At 42.6% G+C, this 18,057-nt stretch overlaps 1 protein-coding gene across 2 annotated transcripts in view; it reads right to left on the reverse strand.

Moving 5' to 3' along the window:
- Positions 1–18,057, reverse strand: part of c5 (complement component 5) — a 106,074-nt gene that overhangs the window by 30,032 nt on the left and 57,985 nt on the right. For both annotated transcript variants that reach the window (XM_055511293.1, XM_055511292.1), the window contains exons 10-14: positions 14,243–14,358; positions 13,960–14,145; positions 13,674–13,877; positions 13,382–13,594; positions 12,895–13,044 (exon numbers count right to left, since the gene is read on the reverse strand). In XM_055511293.1, coding sequence (XP_055367268.1) covers positions 12,895–13,044; positions 13,382–13,594; positions 13,674–13,877; positions 13,960–14,145; positions 14,243–14,358 — 869 coding nt within the window. The remainder of the gene's footprint in view (positions 1–12,894; positions 13,045–13,381; positions 13,595–13,673; positions 13,878–13,959; positions 14,146–14,242; positions 14,359–18,057) is intronic.

Raw genomic sequence — 18,057 nt, forward strand, 5'->3', positions numbered from 1 at the left:
ACCCACAGGTATCATTGGACTCAAAGTTTGGTGTCTGTGATGGGCAGCTGCGGATTCAACCATCCTGCCTGTGTCCAGTCCCTGGTCCTACCATCCTGCCTGTGCTCTGTTGTTGCTTGTTGCTGTTGCTGTGCTTTTCTATCTCTCTATCCTCTCACCCCAACCGGTCGAGGCAGATGGCCGCCCACATCCAGTCTGGTTCTGCTGGAGGTTTCTTCCTCGTTAGAGAGGGAGTTTTTCCTCTCCACTGTTGCTGTCAAATTAAATGCTTGCTGTATGTGGGATTTGTTGGGTTTAGTTGTGTGAGGTTTTAAACCTTACTTTGTAAAGTGCCTTGAAATAACTTTGTTGTGATTTGGCGCTATATAAATAAAATTGAATTGAATTGAATTGAATTTTTTAGGGCTGGTTGTCCTGTAAAAGTCACTGTGGACAAATTTGCTATTGCAACAGAATGCTGTTAGTTTGCTGTGAATCAGGACACAGGTCACTGTAACTGGAAATATAATTCACAATATTTGTGTTTTTAGGTTTTTATCTTCAGACAGGCAGCCACGCTGTAATGGGAAAAATTCTTTCTTCCTTATTCTATGCGGTTGTCATATTATTTACATTATGACTTATGTTCTGCAATTAATATCTTATGTTTTATCTTCCATCTGTTTTATGTATTTGACATTTCACCTACATTGGTCAATGGTCATCTCTGCCTGATAGACTCTAACTCCCAAGCCCAAGGCCGGGGAGTAGTGTCTCTCTGTCTGTTAAGACTTCCTCTCTGATAGTCAGACGCCGGTGATGCAGGTGTGAGAATGTAAACATCTTCACACACACAGCGACAGGGATGAGATGGGGCATGCAGTTTGATTGGACTAGACCACATGTGTCAAGCTCCGGTCCTCGAGGGCTGGTGCCCCTGCTGGTTTTCCAGCTCTCTCTGCTGATTACCTTGTTCAGGTGTGTCAGTTTTTTTTCCAGCTTGTCATTGACTGAACACACCTGGTCAAAGTAATCAGTAGGAGCTGGGGCAGGGAGAGGTGGAAAACCAGCAGGACAGCAGCCCTCGTTTGACACCCCTGGATTAGACAGACATTCCACCCTTGCTGGACATGGGGTTAAAAGGCACAGACAACTTGAGGATTGTGGGATCTTTGCATCACAACTCCGTGGTGTACAGTATGTTCTGATATCCCAGCTAGGTTTTGGTTTGTTGAGGTGCACGATCAACATGTTTCTGATTTGCTTTCCCTAAAATTTTTATTTTCCCTTATTTTATTACAATAAATTAAACAAAAGACAACTCTCTCATTAGCCACACACACACCAGCGTAAGAGCCCATTCTGGCTGCACCTGGATGTTTACAAAGAAGCGCCTTAAAAACTTGATTTCTGAGTGTGAAAATCAATCTTTATTTCATGTTTCCATGGGATTTTCATGCTTGGGGATAAGTCGTTTCACATGTCTAATTAAAAAAATGAGTACAATGTACACAAACTATATACGTTTTGCGCTATTACTAATAAAATCAAGTTCATTGTACTACAGTAATTTGGAGTAGAATCTACTTAAAACTGAGTAGCAGTTCCGAACCTGAGCAACTTTAAGTTAAATTACCCTAACCTAAATTACCCTACCTACCTCTCATTGTTTGCATCTTCATGGAGACAAGATTTAAAGCTTTGTGCCTGGCTGCTTCGAAAATGTGTAAAAATACACACATTATCATTATTAATGTGGTAATAAAAAGTTTTTTGCCATTATTTTCACTGCCATTTATTATATCTATTTAAATTCACAGTTTAAAACCGTTTACCACACGTTTACTTAAGCCTTCTGGGTAATACTTAGCACATGAAGCATGACCTGTGGTTTTATCCACTAATTTCTAGAGAAGTTCAGTTCTTTTAACTGACTTGGATCTTTAACTCTCAAACAGTAAATTGAACTAGATAAAGCATTTCCATAGGAAAATGCACCGTGAATGCTGCCATGCTGAATGTATTCCTGGAGAATTGCTGTAAGTAGCTGAAACACTTAAGACAGCTGAAAATAGCTCAAGCATGTAAAGCACAGATGAATGTATTGGAAGAGAATGATGTTGTTTAAACAGAGCTGAATGTTTGCAGAAGAAGGTTAAGCAGTTGAATTTTAAATTGAGGAAAGTTGAAAAAGTTCCAGTTGCTGAAATTGAAATTGAAATAACTGCTGAAAATATAGACACAATATACCTAAATGTAACAAAAACAGCTAAATAAATAGTTTTAAGTTCAAGAGATAAAGGAATAGCCTAAAGTTATGGAAACATTTAATACACCTGAAAGCCTTGGCCACCTTGTAGTTTTGGAGGAAACGTGTGCAGGTAATTGCTAAACAGTAAAAGACTTTAACTAGTTATAATAAACCAGTTGAAAGCAGAAATACCGCTATTTTTAGTTAAGGCTAAGCTAAGCTAGCTTTAGCGAAGCTATTTGGATTGTTGCTTTTATTCTGAAAGTATATGGAAGAAGACGGTGTGGGTAATTACTAAATTGTATAATAGACTCATTAACTACTCACTATTGCTATATTTAGCTAAAGATCTAGATTGGTGGACGAAACGTGCAGGTAATATTACCTGCACGTCATATTTAGTCATATTTAACCAGTCAAACAATGAGTTTTATGTTTGAAGACTAAACATTGTGGCCACAGTCGCAATTTCAAAATGTTTTACCTCTGCGTTTCTCTGAGAGGATTTCTGGAACTCTCTGAGCTTTGAGGCAGCTACAGATTAAAGTATAGGTCTGAGGGCTTAACCAGACATACCTTATCATAGCGAGAAGACTACGATTTAGAGAAAAATATGTTCATAGAGTGATAAGTTAAAGACAGAAGTTCTGGCTTAAAAAAACATGTCCTCACACTCTAGCTGACGCAATAGACACTAATTCCTCAAAAAACATCTGATATTTAAACTGCTATACTGTAGATCAGAAAGTATTAAAGATATTAAAAAGCTGAACAACTGATTAATAGTTGAATAGTTGAAGATTTTTTGTTTTGTAGTTTAAATGGCGTCTGTAGGTTAAAGTATGCTGAAGTAGTTAAAGCTGAAAGTAGACAAAGCTGAAGAGGATTTGAAAATGGTTTTACAATAATTACAATGGGGAAATTTTTATGAAAAAGCTTAATAACTTGAAAATTATGAAATATATGAATATTAAAAATGGAAGCACTACTTCTTTAAAAGCTGAATGTTTTGATATTTGAATGGTTTCTGTAGCTAAAAGTATGCGGTACTAGATGCAGAAAAACGTACGGAATAATAATAATAAAAAAAAAATAATAATAAAGATTTTAATCTCAATACAGTGAATGCTTTGCAGCATTAATCATTTCCAGTCATTCGTTCTCAAATACTATATACTTGTCAGAACTCGACATGGTGGGGGAACCAAACGCACAGCACAGAGCCAGAGGCACTGCCAAGACGGCAGGCAGAAAACTGGTACACAAAATCAGAATTACTGGGAAACGCTGGAGAGTGGTCCTGGGTGTATGATCAAACAATCTGGCGGGAAACTAATGTGAGTGCTGGTGACTATATGCACAGGCTGATTACTAACACGGAACAGGTAGTGGACACACGACTGACTGGCAGGAACAAAATAAAACCGGAAATGGCAAACAAAAGTCCAGACTGTGACAATACTGAAGACAACATAGTTTGTCAATAGCAATTTAAACCATGTGAAAACCTAGCGAATACGCACCACATTAATGTGACTTTTGTCTTGCATCTTTTCTGCCATTGTTGTTTAACAGTGCGACAGTCGCTTGTTGGCGGTCAGATGTTAAAAGAAGGAACGAATGAATGATCCGTAAAGATCTGTATGAACGAATCAGGAACGAACTGGAGCACGCGCTGCTCGCTACAGAGCCTGTGCGGCTCCGCTGTCATGTGACAAAGTAACAAATGAACGATCCATCTGAGTGAATCCCAAAAGAAGTGAAAGGAAAACTTATTTTAATAATTAGTGAGACTTTTAAAGCAAAAAGTAACAATAAGTTCCTTAAAATGTTTATCTGGTGCATTTATTGTTTCCAAAACATGACAGTATTAATAACTGTACTTATAAAGTATGTTGAGCGTCTGGTGACAAATAAATGAACTTCACAGATCAGATAATAATAATAATAATAATAATAATAATAATAATAATAATAATAATGATAAATTTAATTTAAAAACGCCTTTCCAAACTCTCAAGGACTATGTACAGTTTAAAAACAGCAAAGCAATAAAATCATTCATTTCTTTGTTTCACAGTCTACACAGCCCCCTAGCGTATCTACAGCTGACAAAAGAATGAAAGAACGATCCAAAAGGACCCGTATGAAGGAATCTGGAATAAACTGGAGAGCCTGGTGCTCTCCAGAGAGCCTGCAGGGGCTCGGCTGTCATGTGACAAAATAACGAATCCCTGACGACGGATGCTCAGTTGAGTGAGTCCTGAACTACTCATTTCTGTTTCCTGTCCTGCTGACTGCCGCCATGTGGCAAGAGAAAGTACACCACGGAACTGAACGAGTCGTTCACTGAGAGGACTCGTTCCTCCCGAGTCATATAAAAGATTAGTTCATATTGAACAAATCATTCACAAATGACACATAACCACTTGTTTCCTGTCTTGGACAGAGCAGTGCACAAAGTTGCAGCAGACCAGTGTCAAACTGGTCGGTGCTATGTTTGGATGTATTTGTACGTGTCTTTTTTGTTTTATGTACAATCAGTAAGCCAAAAATCATCTACAACTGACACGATCTACTTTAGATCAGAACAGATTATGGAAAAAGCATAACAAGCAAGTTTATCCACCTGCACGATATTCCAGAGAAAGTAGCGAGGAGCCCTGGCCCTCCGTGGATTGACCCAATAAGTAGGTGGCGCAGGCGGTGCAGAGACAGGAAGAAACGGTGAGGCTGCAGGGTTGGGGCGCTAGCCAGGGTACGCAGGCAGCCGCACAAACCACCGCTTCCCAGCCTATTTCTCTTGAATGTCAGATCCCTCACAAATAAGATGAATAAACTGAGACTACTGATGGTGACAAACAACTGCGACCGGGATATATGCATTCTGCTTTTCATTGAGACACAGCTGCAGTAACACATTCCACATTCTGCCACTGAGCTATCAGGCTACACCACACATCGCCACGACCGAACAGCAGACTTGGGTAAAAGCAGAGGAGGGGGGGCTCTGTGTGTACATAAACAGTTGGTGTACCAACACATTGACTACAGACACTCATTGCTCACCAGACATCTTACTGTCAAATGCAAACCCTTTTACTGTACCTGCTAAGAGTTTACCGCCGTCATTGTCACGGTGGCCTACATACCTCCAGATGCTAATGCTAACTCAGCTATTCGAATTTTGCATGCTGGCAATAGCAACAATCAGAGCATGTACTCGGACACTGTGCAGATTGTGCATGCTGGACAAGGTCTACAGTACTTCAACATCAAGCTGGTCTACAGGGCCGGTCCAACAGTCTGCCAGATGGCCAGACGGTGCCTCCCATCAGCTGCAGGACTGCTTTGACCTGGTCCTGATGGTGTCCCAGGATGTGTACTAAAGCAGTGGTCTCCAACCTTTTTTGTTCCACGGACCGGTTTAATGTCACAATATTTTCACAGACCGGTAATTCCGGTAATTTTCCAAAATAACATAGCTCAGAATCACACAATAAATAAAACGGGAATAATGTGAGATTTCTTTTGCAACCCAGTACCAACTGACCCACGGACCGGTACCGGTCCGCAGCCCAGGGGTTGGGAATCACTGTACTAAAGGACTGTGCAGACCAGCTGACTGGAGTCTTCACCAATCCCTGGCACAGTCCACTGTCCCACCCTGCGTGAAGTCCTCCACCATAGCCCCTCTGCCCAAGAATTCTCACATCTCCAGCCTCAATGATTACAGACCAGTGGCACTCACCCTGGTCATAATGAAATGCTTTGAAAAACTGGTCCGCAGTCACATCAAAGCAGCCCTGCCCCAAAAACTTGACCCCCACCAGTTTGCTTATAGAGTGAATCGATCCACGGAGGCCGCCTTAGCAACAGCACTCCATGCGGCACTATTACACCTGGAGCAGCAGGGGAGCTGTGTGCGAATGCTGTTTGTAGACTATAGCTCGGCATTTAACATCATACTCCCACACAAGTGTCAGGGTTCTTAACATGGCGGACGCACATGCACAGCTCCGGACAAGGGAATTTGTAGAAGTTTGTTTTAATGGCTTTACGCAAGATCCAGTAAACAGGCGAAGGTTCATACACAAGAAAACTCACTGGTTACAGTACAGACAAGGAGCAGGTAGACTTAGGTAAGTGGCAGGCAGGTTCGGCAGCAGGCGGGCACAGCAAAAGTACAGAAAGGGATCAGACAGGCGATCAAAAGCAGGAAACAGGCGGGTGGTCAGAACATGATACGAGGACATAGAACCAAACGCTGGAAAGTGGTGAAATCACGCGACAATCTGTCAGAGGAGTGCGGTGAGTACTGGAGACTAAATACCATTGCGCATTAATGATTCACAACAGCAGATGACTAATGCAACCGGAAGTAGGGCTGAACAAAAAACGGAAGTGAGTACAAAATAAAACAGGAAATGGCACAAATAATGATTACTGAGATCAGAGTTTTGACAACTAGCTGGTGGCCAAGATGAGGGACCTGACTCCCACATTCAACCTGCAGTTGGATCAGCAGCTTTCTCTCTGGTCGCAGGCAGAGAGTCAGAGTGGACCATCACATTTCCACGGCCCTAAGCCTCAGTACCAGCTTCCCCTAGGGCTATGTGCTGAGTACCCTGCTCTATTCTCTCTTCACACATGACTGTACCCCCGTCAATCACAGCAACATCATTGTAAAGTTTGCAGACAACACTACAGTGGTGGGACATATCTCAGAAATGAGGTGGAACAGCTGTTAGCATGTGAATAAACACTAATCTATTCTATTCTATCATCAGCAATCATTTTTCAAGTATTCCAGTGTATAATTGATTAACAGTTGTGGATTTACTAATTGTGTAGGAATGTACTGTACTTGGTTCTTGGTTGGATTTGTTCACTGTTGGTAAATGTTTGTACAGTTGGTGGGCACCATAAGGGATACTGGTGTGCAGAGAAGGGACTCACGTAGGGGTTGTCATGTAATGTTAGAAGTAAACGTCTTTGCTGGCTAATTACTGACAGAGAGGACTTGTTTCTGTTTGTAAGACTAGCCTGAGCTCCTGTGGTGAATGGGGCAGAGGTACACTACACTTATCTGTGCTCAACCATTCTGTCTGCAGTAGCTGTAAATATGCTGCTGGCAACAGCTCTCACACTATTGATATCTTTGCTCTTTATTATTCTTTGACTTAATTGTCACTTTCTCAACATCGGGACATGGGGGCTATTACTTTTCACGTTTCAGCCTTTCAACTTTTAATGTTATTCAACATTTTCCATAGTTTTTATATATATAATTTTTTTAATTTTTATACTACTTTGACGTAGAAATGTCATTTAAACTAAACAAAAGCGGCTATCATCTTTCAACTTTATCCGTTTAAAAACAGAGCAGCTACTCCACCTAATTTCTCTGAGAAATTACTTTTTTTAGTTTTTAATTGTGTTTTGTTTTTTATGATTTCCATTTAATTAAGAATGAAATAGTTAAATAGTGATAACAGTTTGCTTTCAATTCAATTCAATTTTATTTATATAGCGCCAAATCACAACAAAGTTATTTCAAGGCACTTTACAAAGTAAGGTTTAAAACCTCACACAACTAAACCCAACAAATCCCACATACAGCAAGCATTTAATTTGACAGCAACAGTGGAGAGGAAAAACTCCCTCTCTAACGAGGAAGAAACCTCCAGCAGAACCAGACTGGATGTGGGCGGCCATCTGCCTCAACCGGTTGGGGTGAGAGGATAGAGAGAGAGAAAAGCACAGCAACAACAACAAGCAACAACAAGCAACAACAGAGCACAGGCAGGATGGTTAGACCAGGGATTGGATACAGGCAGGATGGTTGGATCCGCAGCTGCCCATCACAGACACCAAACTTTGAGTCCAATGATACCTGTAGGTGAGGACAGAGAGGGAGAGAGAGTGTGTGTGTGTGTGTGTGTGTGTGTGGGGGGGGGGGGAAGCACAACTACTGGAGAGAAAGAGACAAGGTTAGTTAAACATAGGACAATGATGGGAGGTTATTGGACAGAGGAGGTAGAAGGAAACAGAGGAGCTCAGTGTATAAATTAAGTCCCCCAGCAGTCTATGTCTATTGCAGCTTAACTAAGAGATGGTTCCTGTGACTAACAATAATTGCCAGTGACCTGAACCATCTCTAACTATAAGCTTTATCAAAAAGGAAGGTTTTAAGCCTAATCTTAAAGGTGGAGAGTGTGTCAGCTTCTCGAACCTGAAGAGGGAGCTGGTTCCAGAGGAGAGGAGCTTGGTAGCTAAAAGCTCTGCCCCCTGTTCTACATTTAAACACTCTAGGAACCACAAGTAGCCCAGCGCTCTGAGAACGAAGTGTTCTGTTGGGAGCATAAGGAACTATAAGGTCTTTAAGATAAGAAGGAGCTTTATCATTGAGTACTTTGTATGTGAGTAGGAGAATTTTAAATTTTATCCTACATTTTACAGGCAGCCAGTGCAGAGAAGCTAATGTAGGAGAAATGTGATCTCTCTTTCTAAGTCCTGTCAGAACTCTGGCTGCAGCATTTTGAATAAGCTGTAGGCTTTTAAAGGAGCTGTTAGGACATCCTATGAGTAAGGAGTTACAGTAGTCCAGCCTAGAGGTAACAAATGCATGGATCAGTTTCTCTGCATCGCTCTGAGAGAGGATGCTTCTGATTTTAACTATATTTCTAAGGTGGAAGTAGGCGGTTCTGGAGATTTGTTTAATGTATGATGTAAAAGAGATCCTGGTCAAAGATGACACCAAGGTTCCTCACAGTAGAATCTGAAGCTAATGTTATGCCATCCAGGGTGGCTATCTGACTCAATAGTGTCTCTCTCAGATTTTTAGGCCCAACATTAAGAATCTCGGTTTAATCTGAGTTTAATTGAAGGAAGTTTTGGGACATCCAGGATTTGATGTCTTTTAAACAACCCTGAATTTTGACTAGTTGATCTGTTTCATTTGGTTCCAAGGACATATATAGCTGAGTATCATCTGCGTAAAAATGAAAATTAATAGAATGCTTTCTAATAATCTCACCTAGAGGAGACATGTATTGGCTAAACAGAATTGGACCCAGCACAGAACCCTGTGGTACTCCATAGCTAATCCTTGTGCATGTGGAGAATTCATCATAAACATGAACAAACTGGAATCTGTTCAACAAATAGGATTTAAACCATCCCAATGCTGTTCCATTAATCCCAATTCTATGTTCTAGTGTCTGTAATCGAGAGGAGACATGTATAGACTGAAAAGAATTAGACCAAGCACAGAACCCTGTGGTACTCCATAGCTAACATGAACAAAGTGGAATCTGTTCAACAAATAGGATTTAAACCATACCAGTGCTGTTCCATTATATCTAATGCTTTGTTCTAGTGTCTGTAATAGAATGTTATGATAAATTGTATCAAATGCAGCACTAAGATCTAACAGGACAAGGACAGAAACTAGACCATTGTCCGAAGCTAATAGAAGATCATTAGTGACTCTAACCAGAGCTGTTTCTGTGCTATGATGTTTTCTAAATCCTGACTGAAAATCTTCGTACAGGTTATTCCCACTCAGGTGGTCAGATAATTGTTTAGCCACGATTTTTTCCAGAATGTTGGAAATAAAGGGTAAATTTGAAATAGGCCTATAGATGGCTAGTTGTCCAGGGTCCAGGGTTGGTTTTTTGAATAGAGGTTTGACCACAGCCACCTAGTTGTAAAGATTGGTTGATTTGATTTAATATGGACGAGCTGATTAAAGGTAGAACCTCTTTGAATAATCTGGTTTGGATTGGATCTAAAAGACAAGTGGACAACTTGGAAGAGTTGATTATTGAGGTTAACTCCATATGAGTTATGGGGAAGAAGCTGTCTAGGTAAGACAGAGGATTTGGAATATTTAAAGTTGATGGATCTAGACAGTGCTTTCTGTCGTTTGGAAGAAGTCGCTGCTGAATGTTTTTTCTAATGATGATAATTTTATTAGTAAAGTAGTTCATAAAGTTATTGCTGCTGAGATTTAAGGGGATAGTAGACTCAACACAGCTATGATTCTTTGTCAGCCTGGCTACAGTGCTGAAAAGAAACCTGGGTTTTTTTTTGTTTTCCTCAATAAGGGAGGAATAATATGTTTTTCTAGCAGCACAAAGTGCTTTTTTATATTTTATTAGACTGTCCTACCATGCAACGCAGTTTACATTTATTTTGTTGGAACGCCACTGTCTTTCTAGTTGTCTGGTCCTGTGCTTTAGGCTGCGGATCTCTGAGTTATACCATGGAGCTAACCTCCTCTGATTCACTGTCTTCTTCTTCAGAGGAGCCACTGTGTCTAACATTGTACGTAGAGAAGCTGCGGCATCATCCACAAGACAGTCAACCTGTTCATAAGGATTAAGGTGTCTGTTCTCTGTGTATCTACAAGACATTGAGGCAAAAGATGATGGAATCATCTGCTTGAATCTGGCAACAGCGTTGTCAGATAAACATCTGCTATAGTAACATTTCTTTCCAGCTATTGTAGGGTCAATTGTGCTAAATTCAAAAGTTAATAAGAAATGGTCAGATAACAGAGGGTTTTGGGGAAAAACTATTAAATTATCAATTTCAACCCTATATGTCAGGACAAGATCAGGGGTATGGTTAAAACTATGAGTGGGTTCATTTACCTGCTGAGTAAAACCAATAGTGTCTATTAAGGAGTTAAAAGCAGTGCTGCGACAGTTGCTGTCAACATCTACATGAATGTTAAAGTCTCCCACTACAATGACTTTATCTGTGCTACCAACTGAGTCAGATAAGAATTCAGAGAATTCAGTTAAGAACTCCGAATATGGAGCAGGAGGACGATAAACAGTACAAAACACAACTGGTTTCTGAGTTTTAGAGTCTGGGTGAGAAAGGCTCAGAGTGAGGCTCTCAAATGACTTCTAACTAGGTTTAGGTTTAGGAGTAATTATTAAATCTGATTAATAAATTGCTGCTACTCCTCCACCTCTACCTGTACTTCTAGGAACATGATAGTTGATGTGACTCATTGGAGTCGACTCATTTAAAGTAACATATTCATCCTGCTGCAGCCAGGTTTCAGTGAGACAGTACAGATCTATGTGATGGTCACTTATCAAGTCATTTATTAACAAGGATTTAGATGAGAGAGATCTGATATCTAATAAACCACACTTTATTAGCTTACTGTTACTTTGTTCTGTAAGAGGAACTGTTTTGATGTTTATTAAATTCTGGTAAGTCACTCCTCTTTGATTTGTTTGTGACTTGTATAGTTTAGGTGGTCGAGAAGCAGACACAGTCTCTATGCGATAACTAAGACTAGGAGTGGGTGGCGGCTGTAGAGAACGTGCAGAGAGGCATGTAAGACTGCGACTCTGCATCCTGGGCTCCACTCTGAGTTGTCACGGAGTGGAGAGACTAAGCAACAAGGCCATGTTACTAGAGAGCAGAGAGGCTCCGTTCAACGTGGAATGGACGCCGTCTCTTCTAATCAGCCCAGGTTTTCCCCAAAAAGTGCTCCAATTCCAAAAAGTGCTCTAATTTGCTTTGACTTAACTTTAGACATAAAATGAAGTCAATGGATGATATATTTGATACTACTGTATAAATGTTCTTAAGTTAAATCAATTTGGTAATTAGTGCACTGAACGTAAAGTTTTAGGTGAAGTAGTCTAAAAATAAGTTAAGATACTATTAAAGACTTTGAGAAATGAACATTGAATTTATTGTATTGAACTCAAAATAAATATTTCAGTCTCCTAATTTTTCAAGTGGAATTCACTTGTCACGATCTGGGTTTCGTGTCTAGTTGTTTCCTGTTTTATTTTGGTAGTCTCCTGGTTTCTGTTCCTGTTTTAGCTTCACTCCCGGTTTACGTCTTGTCACAGCTGTCCTGGTCATTATCCACACCTGCACGTTATCAGTAATCAAGTCATTTTGTATTCAGCCACCACCTGTTCTGATAGTCCCTTGCCAGATCGTTTGTGTGTACCCGTCATAGTTCCCAGTTTCTTTGATTTGCCCCGACCGTGTTTTACGTACCTTGTTTCTGGACTGTTGACTCTGAGCCTGCCTTATCCCTGTCTGTTCTGTCTGCCCTGGTGTTGTACCCGCCTGTTACCGACCTTGCCTGCCTGACCACGATCTGACGCTCGATGATTCTGGTATTATATTTCTCTCGTGTATGAACCTTGCCTGTCCCTGACGCCGTCTCTGCCTAACCGGAATAAACCACCTTTTTGATCACCGTCAACCTGTGTACGCTGTGCATTTGGGTCCTCATCCGAGCGTTCCTGACAGAACGATCTGGCCGAGAACTAAGGCGACAGGTGGTGGTTAAATGCAAGAAGTTGATTACTGATACAAAACAGGTGTGTGTAATGAGGACCGGGAGTGAAGCGGGAACTGCTGTGGTGTGACAAGAAACGGAAGTGCTTACAAAATAAAACCGGAAACTGGAATCAAAACAGAAAAGTCCTTTCAAAATAAAACCAAGAACGAAAACCTGACATCACTTAAGTTTACACTAAGCATTACTTATTTTTTTAGGGCAACTGGTTTTCTCAAATCTTTTAAATAAACTGAACTTATCCAGGCTTACAGTGTTCTAGTTCACCTGTACAGTCAGACAAAGAAGATAGATGAATGTGATCCGTGGTTACCCTGGTAAGAGGATCTCTGTATTTGGGTCGCAGCAATAGGACAGCGGAGTCCACAGCAGACAGAGCCACGAGGCCCTCCTGGTTAGTTTGGATGTTCAGGTTGAGCTTTTCCTTTGGCTTGTGGTCCCTGGGATCTAAGGATAGATCCATCTGTCACACACACACACACACACACACACACACACACACACACACACACACAAACACGAACAACTTAATAACCAGTTGAATAACACGACGTGCCTGCAATACGAAAATGCAAAAACTGTAACATCCATTTTTTGAATTTGTTGGGTTTTCTTTATATAGTATGTGAATGCCTTCTTCTTAAGTGCCAAGCTCTGATTGACAACACTAGTGCTGAACCAGGATCATGCTATTATACAGCTAATGGCCTCTGTCAGGTTTCATTACAGAAGGACCCACAGCCCTGCATATCACAGTTTTCTCTCTCTACAGCTGGAACAGGCATATTGTGTTGTTTTACCTTCAGTCCATTGACACATTTGTCACTAACATCAAGCCAGACGGAGTCGGCCACCAGTTCTGATGTCCCTTCGCCGTACAGGATGTAGTAGACCAGCACCCTGATGGATGGGACCATGTCGGGTGTCACCTCAAAGTTCAGAGTCTGTTTGTTGTCGACAGTGGAGAGGAACTTCTGACTGTCATAATGCACCACGTTCCCTTTAGACAGCACCTGCAGGGAACACACAGTGACGTCATCAGTAACAAAGGAACCAGGACTACCGAGGACCTGCACCACTTGTCTTTCTCACCAGGTAGCTGAGGGCTTTGATGTTCAGGTTGGACGGTGTTGCAGAGTAAACCTTGATGTTGGAATATTCCCCCACCTTCAGGCTGCGGCCAGGTGGAGGCGGGTCGATGTAAAGGTAGCGCTGATTTGGAGAGTGATAGGCCACTGGCATCAGAGACAGAGTGGCTTGACTAGCTGCCAGTAGGGAGGGCTCTGCAGTCTCAAACTGGATCAACAATGATGAGTGAAAAATAAAAGCAACAGAGAACAGATAAAGGACAAGGTCACAGCAGAAGCCTCCTCCCTACCTGCAGTACGGCCTTGACTGCCTCACTTGGTACGTTGCAGATAAAAACAGCAATTCCACTTTGGCTTACAGCGTCGTGGTTACAGGCCATGTCCTCACCATTCCCCGCCTGTCCAAACACCTCCTGCTTCACTAAACGAACCCTGACCTGGTTCACCGGTTGGTCCAAGTGGTCCTTTACCAACACCTGCACATCAACAATTACAACAGTGGGAAACACTCCCAAGCAGGACTTGACAGATAGTTACTAGAGCTGTGATGTGAGTGTGACCAGCCACGTTCACCTGGATGTTGTATGGAAGCTTAGGTTTGATAAAGGGAGGCGTTGACACCAGACTCAGAGTGTACGGGGACTTTACAAACTTGACAGCAGCGAACTCTGCCTCCTGAGTGACTCCACCTGACAGACAGGAGATGAGGTGTAAGTGTGTGAGGAAGTCATCTGGAAGAGTCACTAATACGCTGCAGGACCTGTGTCAGGGACCAGTTCTAGAAAAATAATCTGAAACGAGCAGTTGGTTCGAAACTGATGAGTCTGCAGTTTTTTTCAGGGACGGATGCAGCAGCGCTCACTTTAGCTCAGTGCATCTTTTATGTCACTGATTTGTACCTTGTACCTTTGTTGTATTTATACTGTAGTACAAATTGACAGTGACACCTGTTTTTTTGCCATCCTCCAGTTTGTCCACCAGGTGACATCCTAGAGACTTTTTAACGTTTGTTTTTAACTGGTGTTTGTTCTCAATTCAATTCAATTCAATTCAAGTTTATTTATATAGCCTGGATGCAGGTAGGATGGTTGGACCAGGGACTGGACACAGACACGTAGCTCTAAGTCTGATAATACCTGTAGGTGAGAACAGAGCAGGGGAGAAGCACAACTACTGGAGAGAAAGAGACAAGATTAATTAAACATGGGACAATGATGGGAGGTTATTGGACAGAAGAGATAGAAGGAAATAGAGGAGCTCAGTGTATAAATTAAGTCCCCCAACAGTCTATGTCTGTTGCAGCTTAACTAAGAGATTATTCCTGTGACTAACAATCATTGCCAATGACCTGAACCATCTCTAACTACAAGCTTTATGATCAGGATTAAACCTTCCTTTTTCATAAAGGGGGAGAGTGTGTCAGCTTCTCAAACCTGAAGACGGAGCTGGTTCCAGATGAGAGGAGCTTGGTAGCTAAAAGCTCTGCCTCCCGTTCTACATTTAAAGACTCTAGGAACCACAAGTAGCCTAGCGCTCTGAGAACGAAGCGTTCTGCTGGAAGAATAAGGAACTATGAGGTCTTTAAGATAAGAAGGAGCTTTATCATTAAGTGCTTTGTAGGTGAGTGGGAGAATTTTAAATTCTTTTACTAAATGTGATCTCTCTAACTCCTGTCAGAACTCTGGCTGCAGCATTTTGACACCCCCCCGGTCTACCCCAGGAATCAAACCCAGGCCCTTCTTGCGACAGTGCTACCCACTGCAACACCGTGCCGCCCTACAGTATCTGCATAACAATGAAAATTTATAGAATGCTTTCCAATATTATCACCTAGAGGAGACATGTATAGACTGAAAAGAATTAGACCAAGCACAGAACCCTGTGGTACTCCATAGCTAACATGAACAAAGTGGAATCTGTTCAACAAATAGGATTTAAACCATACCAGTGCTGTTCCATTATATCTAATGCTTTGTTCTAGTGTCTGTAATAGAATGTTATGATCAATTGTATCAAATGCAGCACTAAGGTCTAACAGGACAAGGACAAAAACTAGACCATTGTCGAAAGCTAAAAGAAGATCATTAGTGACTCTAACCAGAGCTGTTTCTGTGCTATGATGTTTTCTAAATCCTGACTTCATACAAGTTACTCCTACTCAGGCGATCAGATAATTGTTTAGCCACAATGTTGTCAAAAAACTTTAGTAATGGGCCTATAGTTGACTAGTCCTCCGGGGCTCAGACAAGTTTTTTTCAATAAAGGTTTGATCACAGGCACCTTAAAAGCCTGGGGTACATTGTCTATATGTAAAGATTGGTTAATTTAATTTAATATGGACAAGCTGATTAAAGTTAGAACTTCTTTGAATAAGCTGGTTGGGGTTGGTCTAAAAGTGGACGACTTGAAAGAGTGCAACATATCACTGCAGTGACACACAAATGTACCTACATGGTGTATTTTAGTCTACTTGTTGTTGTTTGTTGTCTGTTGTTGCTGCTGTTCTGTTGTTGCTTTTATACTCCTGGTGCATTATTGTTGTTGGAAAATTTTTACTTAACTTGATTGTCTGATTTTGTTTTTGTATACTGTAGTTAATTCTGCTGCCGTTTGTCACATTTTAGGTCTACTTCCGCTCTTACTCTGAAAGGACTTCCTGTTCATGTCACTTCACAGCTGTTCTCCCTGCCATTACCGGTCCTCATTATCCACACCTGCCCATAATCAGTAATCTACTCCAGTATATAGCCTCCACTTCACACACACTCTAGCTGCCAGATTGTTGCGTGATTTCCACCACTTTCCAGCGTCCTGTATTCTAGCCTAGTCTTGCTGTCTTGAACCCTGCTACTGACCACCGATACCAGTCTGTCTAGTCCCTGTCTGCTCTATACGCCTTGTTCTTTGATCCTGCCTGGTAACGACCTGACCGGGGGAGGCAGAAGCGTGGGCGACTGCCGAGTGGCAGAATGGGTCTTCCTGCATGTCGTCATTTAGAGCTTTTTCTGACGCGCTGAAACAGATCTTTCAGGAGATCACTCCCGGAAGGGAAGCGGTGCAGAAGCTGGTGAACATTCGGCAGGGCGGGAGAACCACGGCGAAGTATACAATTGAATTCAGAACCCTAGCAGCGGAGGCTGGATGGGACGCGACAGCCTTGGGCGACGTGTTCATCCGCGGCCTCTCGCGGCGCGTTAAGGACTGTCTGGCGGCACGCGATCTGAGCACCGCAGAGAGGGAGGATCGAAGGAGTCGCACCGAGGCAGAACAAGAAAGCTCCATAAAAGGTCAGAGCGTTGTAGACGGTTCCTCCGCCTCGCGGAGCTCAGGAGGGGCCCAGCCAATGGAGGAACCCATGCAGCTGGGACGCGCACGGCTCTCCGAGTCAGAGAAACGACGACGACGCTCTCAGGGCTTATGCTTATATTGTGGTCAGAGTAGGCATTTTGCGGCATTTTGCGGTTCTCATTGATTCCGGAGCGCGTGATGGACGCTAGGCTAGTGGAGAGAATGGGCATAACTACCTCCCCACTCGCAGCTCCAGTAGATACGGCAGCGCTGGATGGTCGCAAGCTCTGGAGGGTTACCCATCACACGGAGCCCATCACCATGGAGTTTGCGAATGGCCATGCGGACCACATCCATTTCCTGGTGGTAGAGGCATGCTATCATCCGGTGGTGTTGGGCCACATCTGGCTTCGAAGACACAATCCCAGGCTGAATTGGAGAAGTGGCGAGGTAAGCGAGTGGGACGTAGATTGTAGGAACACCTGTTTCCAAGCCACCGCCGCGGCAGAGAACCCCCTGGTCGGATCGAAGCAGGAGAAGATAGATCTGACAGGGGTTCCAGCCTGTTATCATGATCTTGCTTCGGTATTCAGTAAGTCCAAGGCCATGTCCGTACCCCCGCATAGGAGCCATGACTGTGCCATTAATCTGCGGCCCGGATCCACCCCCTCTAAGGGGAGGTTATTCCAACTTGCTCTGGCAGAGAGGCAGGCGATGAAGGAATATTTGGACTCCGCCCTGGCAACCGATATCATCCGGCCTTCTTTGTCCCAATCAGGGGCGGGGTTCTTCTTTGTGGGTAAGAAGGATGGCACCCTCCGACCATGCATTGATTACCGCGGTCTCAACGACATCACCATTCGGGACTCGTACCCTCTTCCTCTCCTCTCGTCTGCCTCCAAGTTGTTATCAGGGGCCAAGTGGTTCACAAAACTGGACCTGCGGAACGCATACCACCTGGTTCGGATCCGCGAAGGAGATGAGTGGAAGACGGCATTTAATACACCTAATGGCCACTACGAATACCTGGTGAAGCCATTTGGCCTCACCAACGCCCCTGCCGTCTTCCAGGCCTTCGTTAACAAGGTTTTGGGTCCGAT

Source organism: Betta splendens, chromosome 9, assembly GCF_900634795.4.
Source record: "Betta splendens chromosome 9, fBetSpl5.4, whole genome shotgun sequence".
NCBI classification, from domain to species: domain Eukaryota; kingdom Metazoa; phylum Chordata; class Actinopteri; order Anabantiformes; family Osphronemidae; genus Betta; species Betta splendens.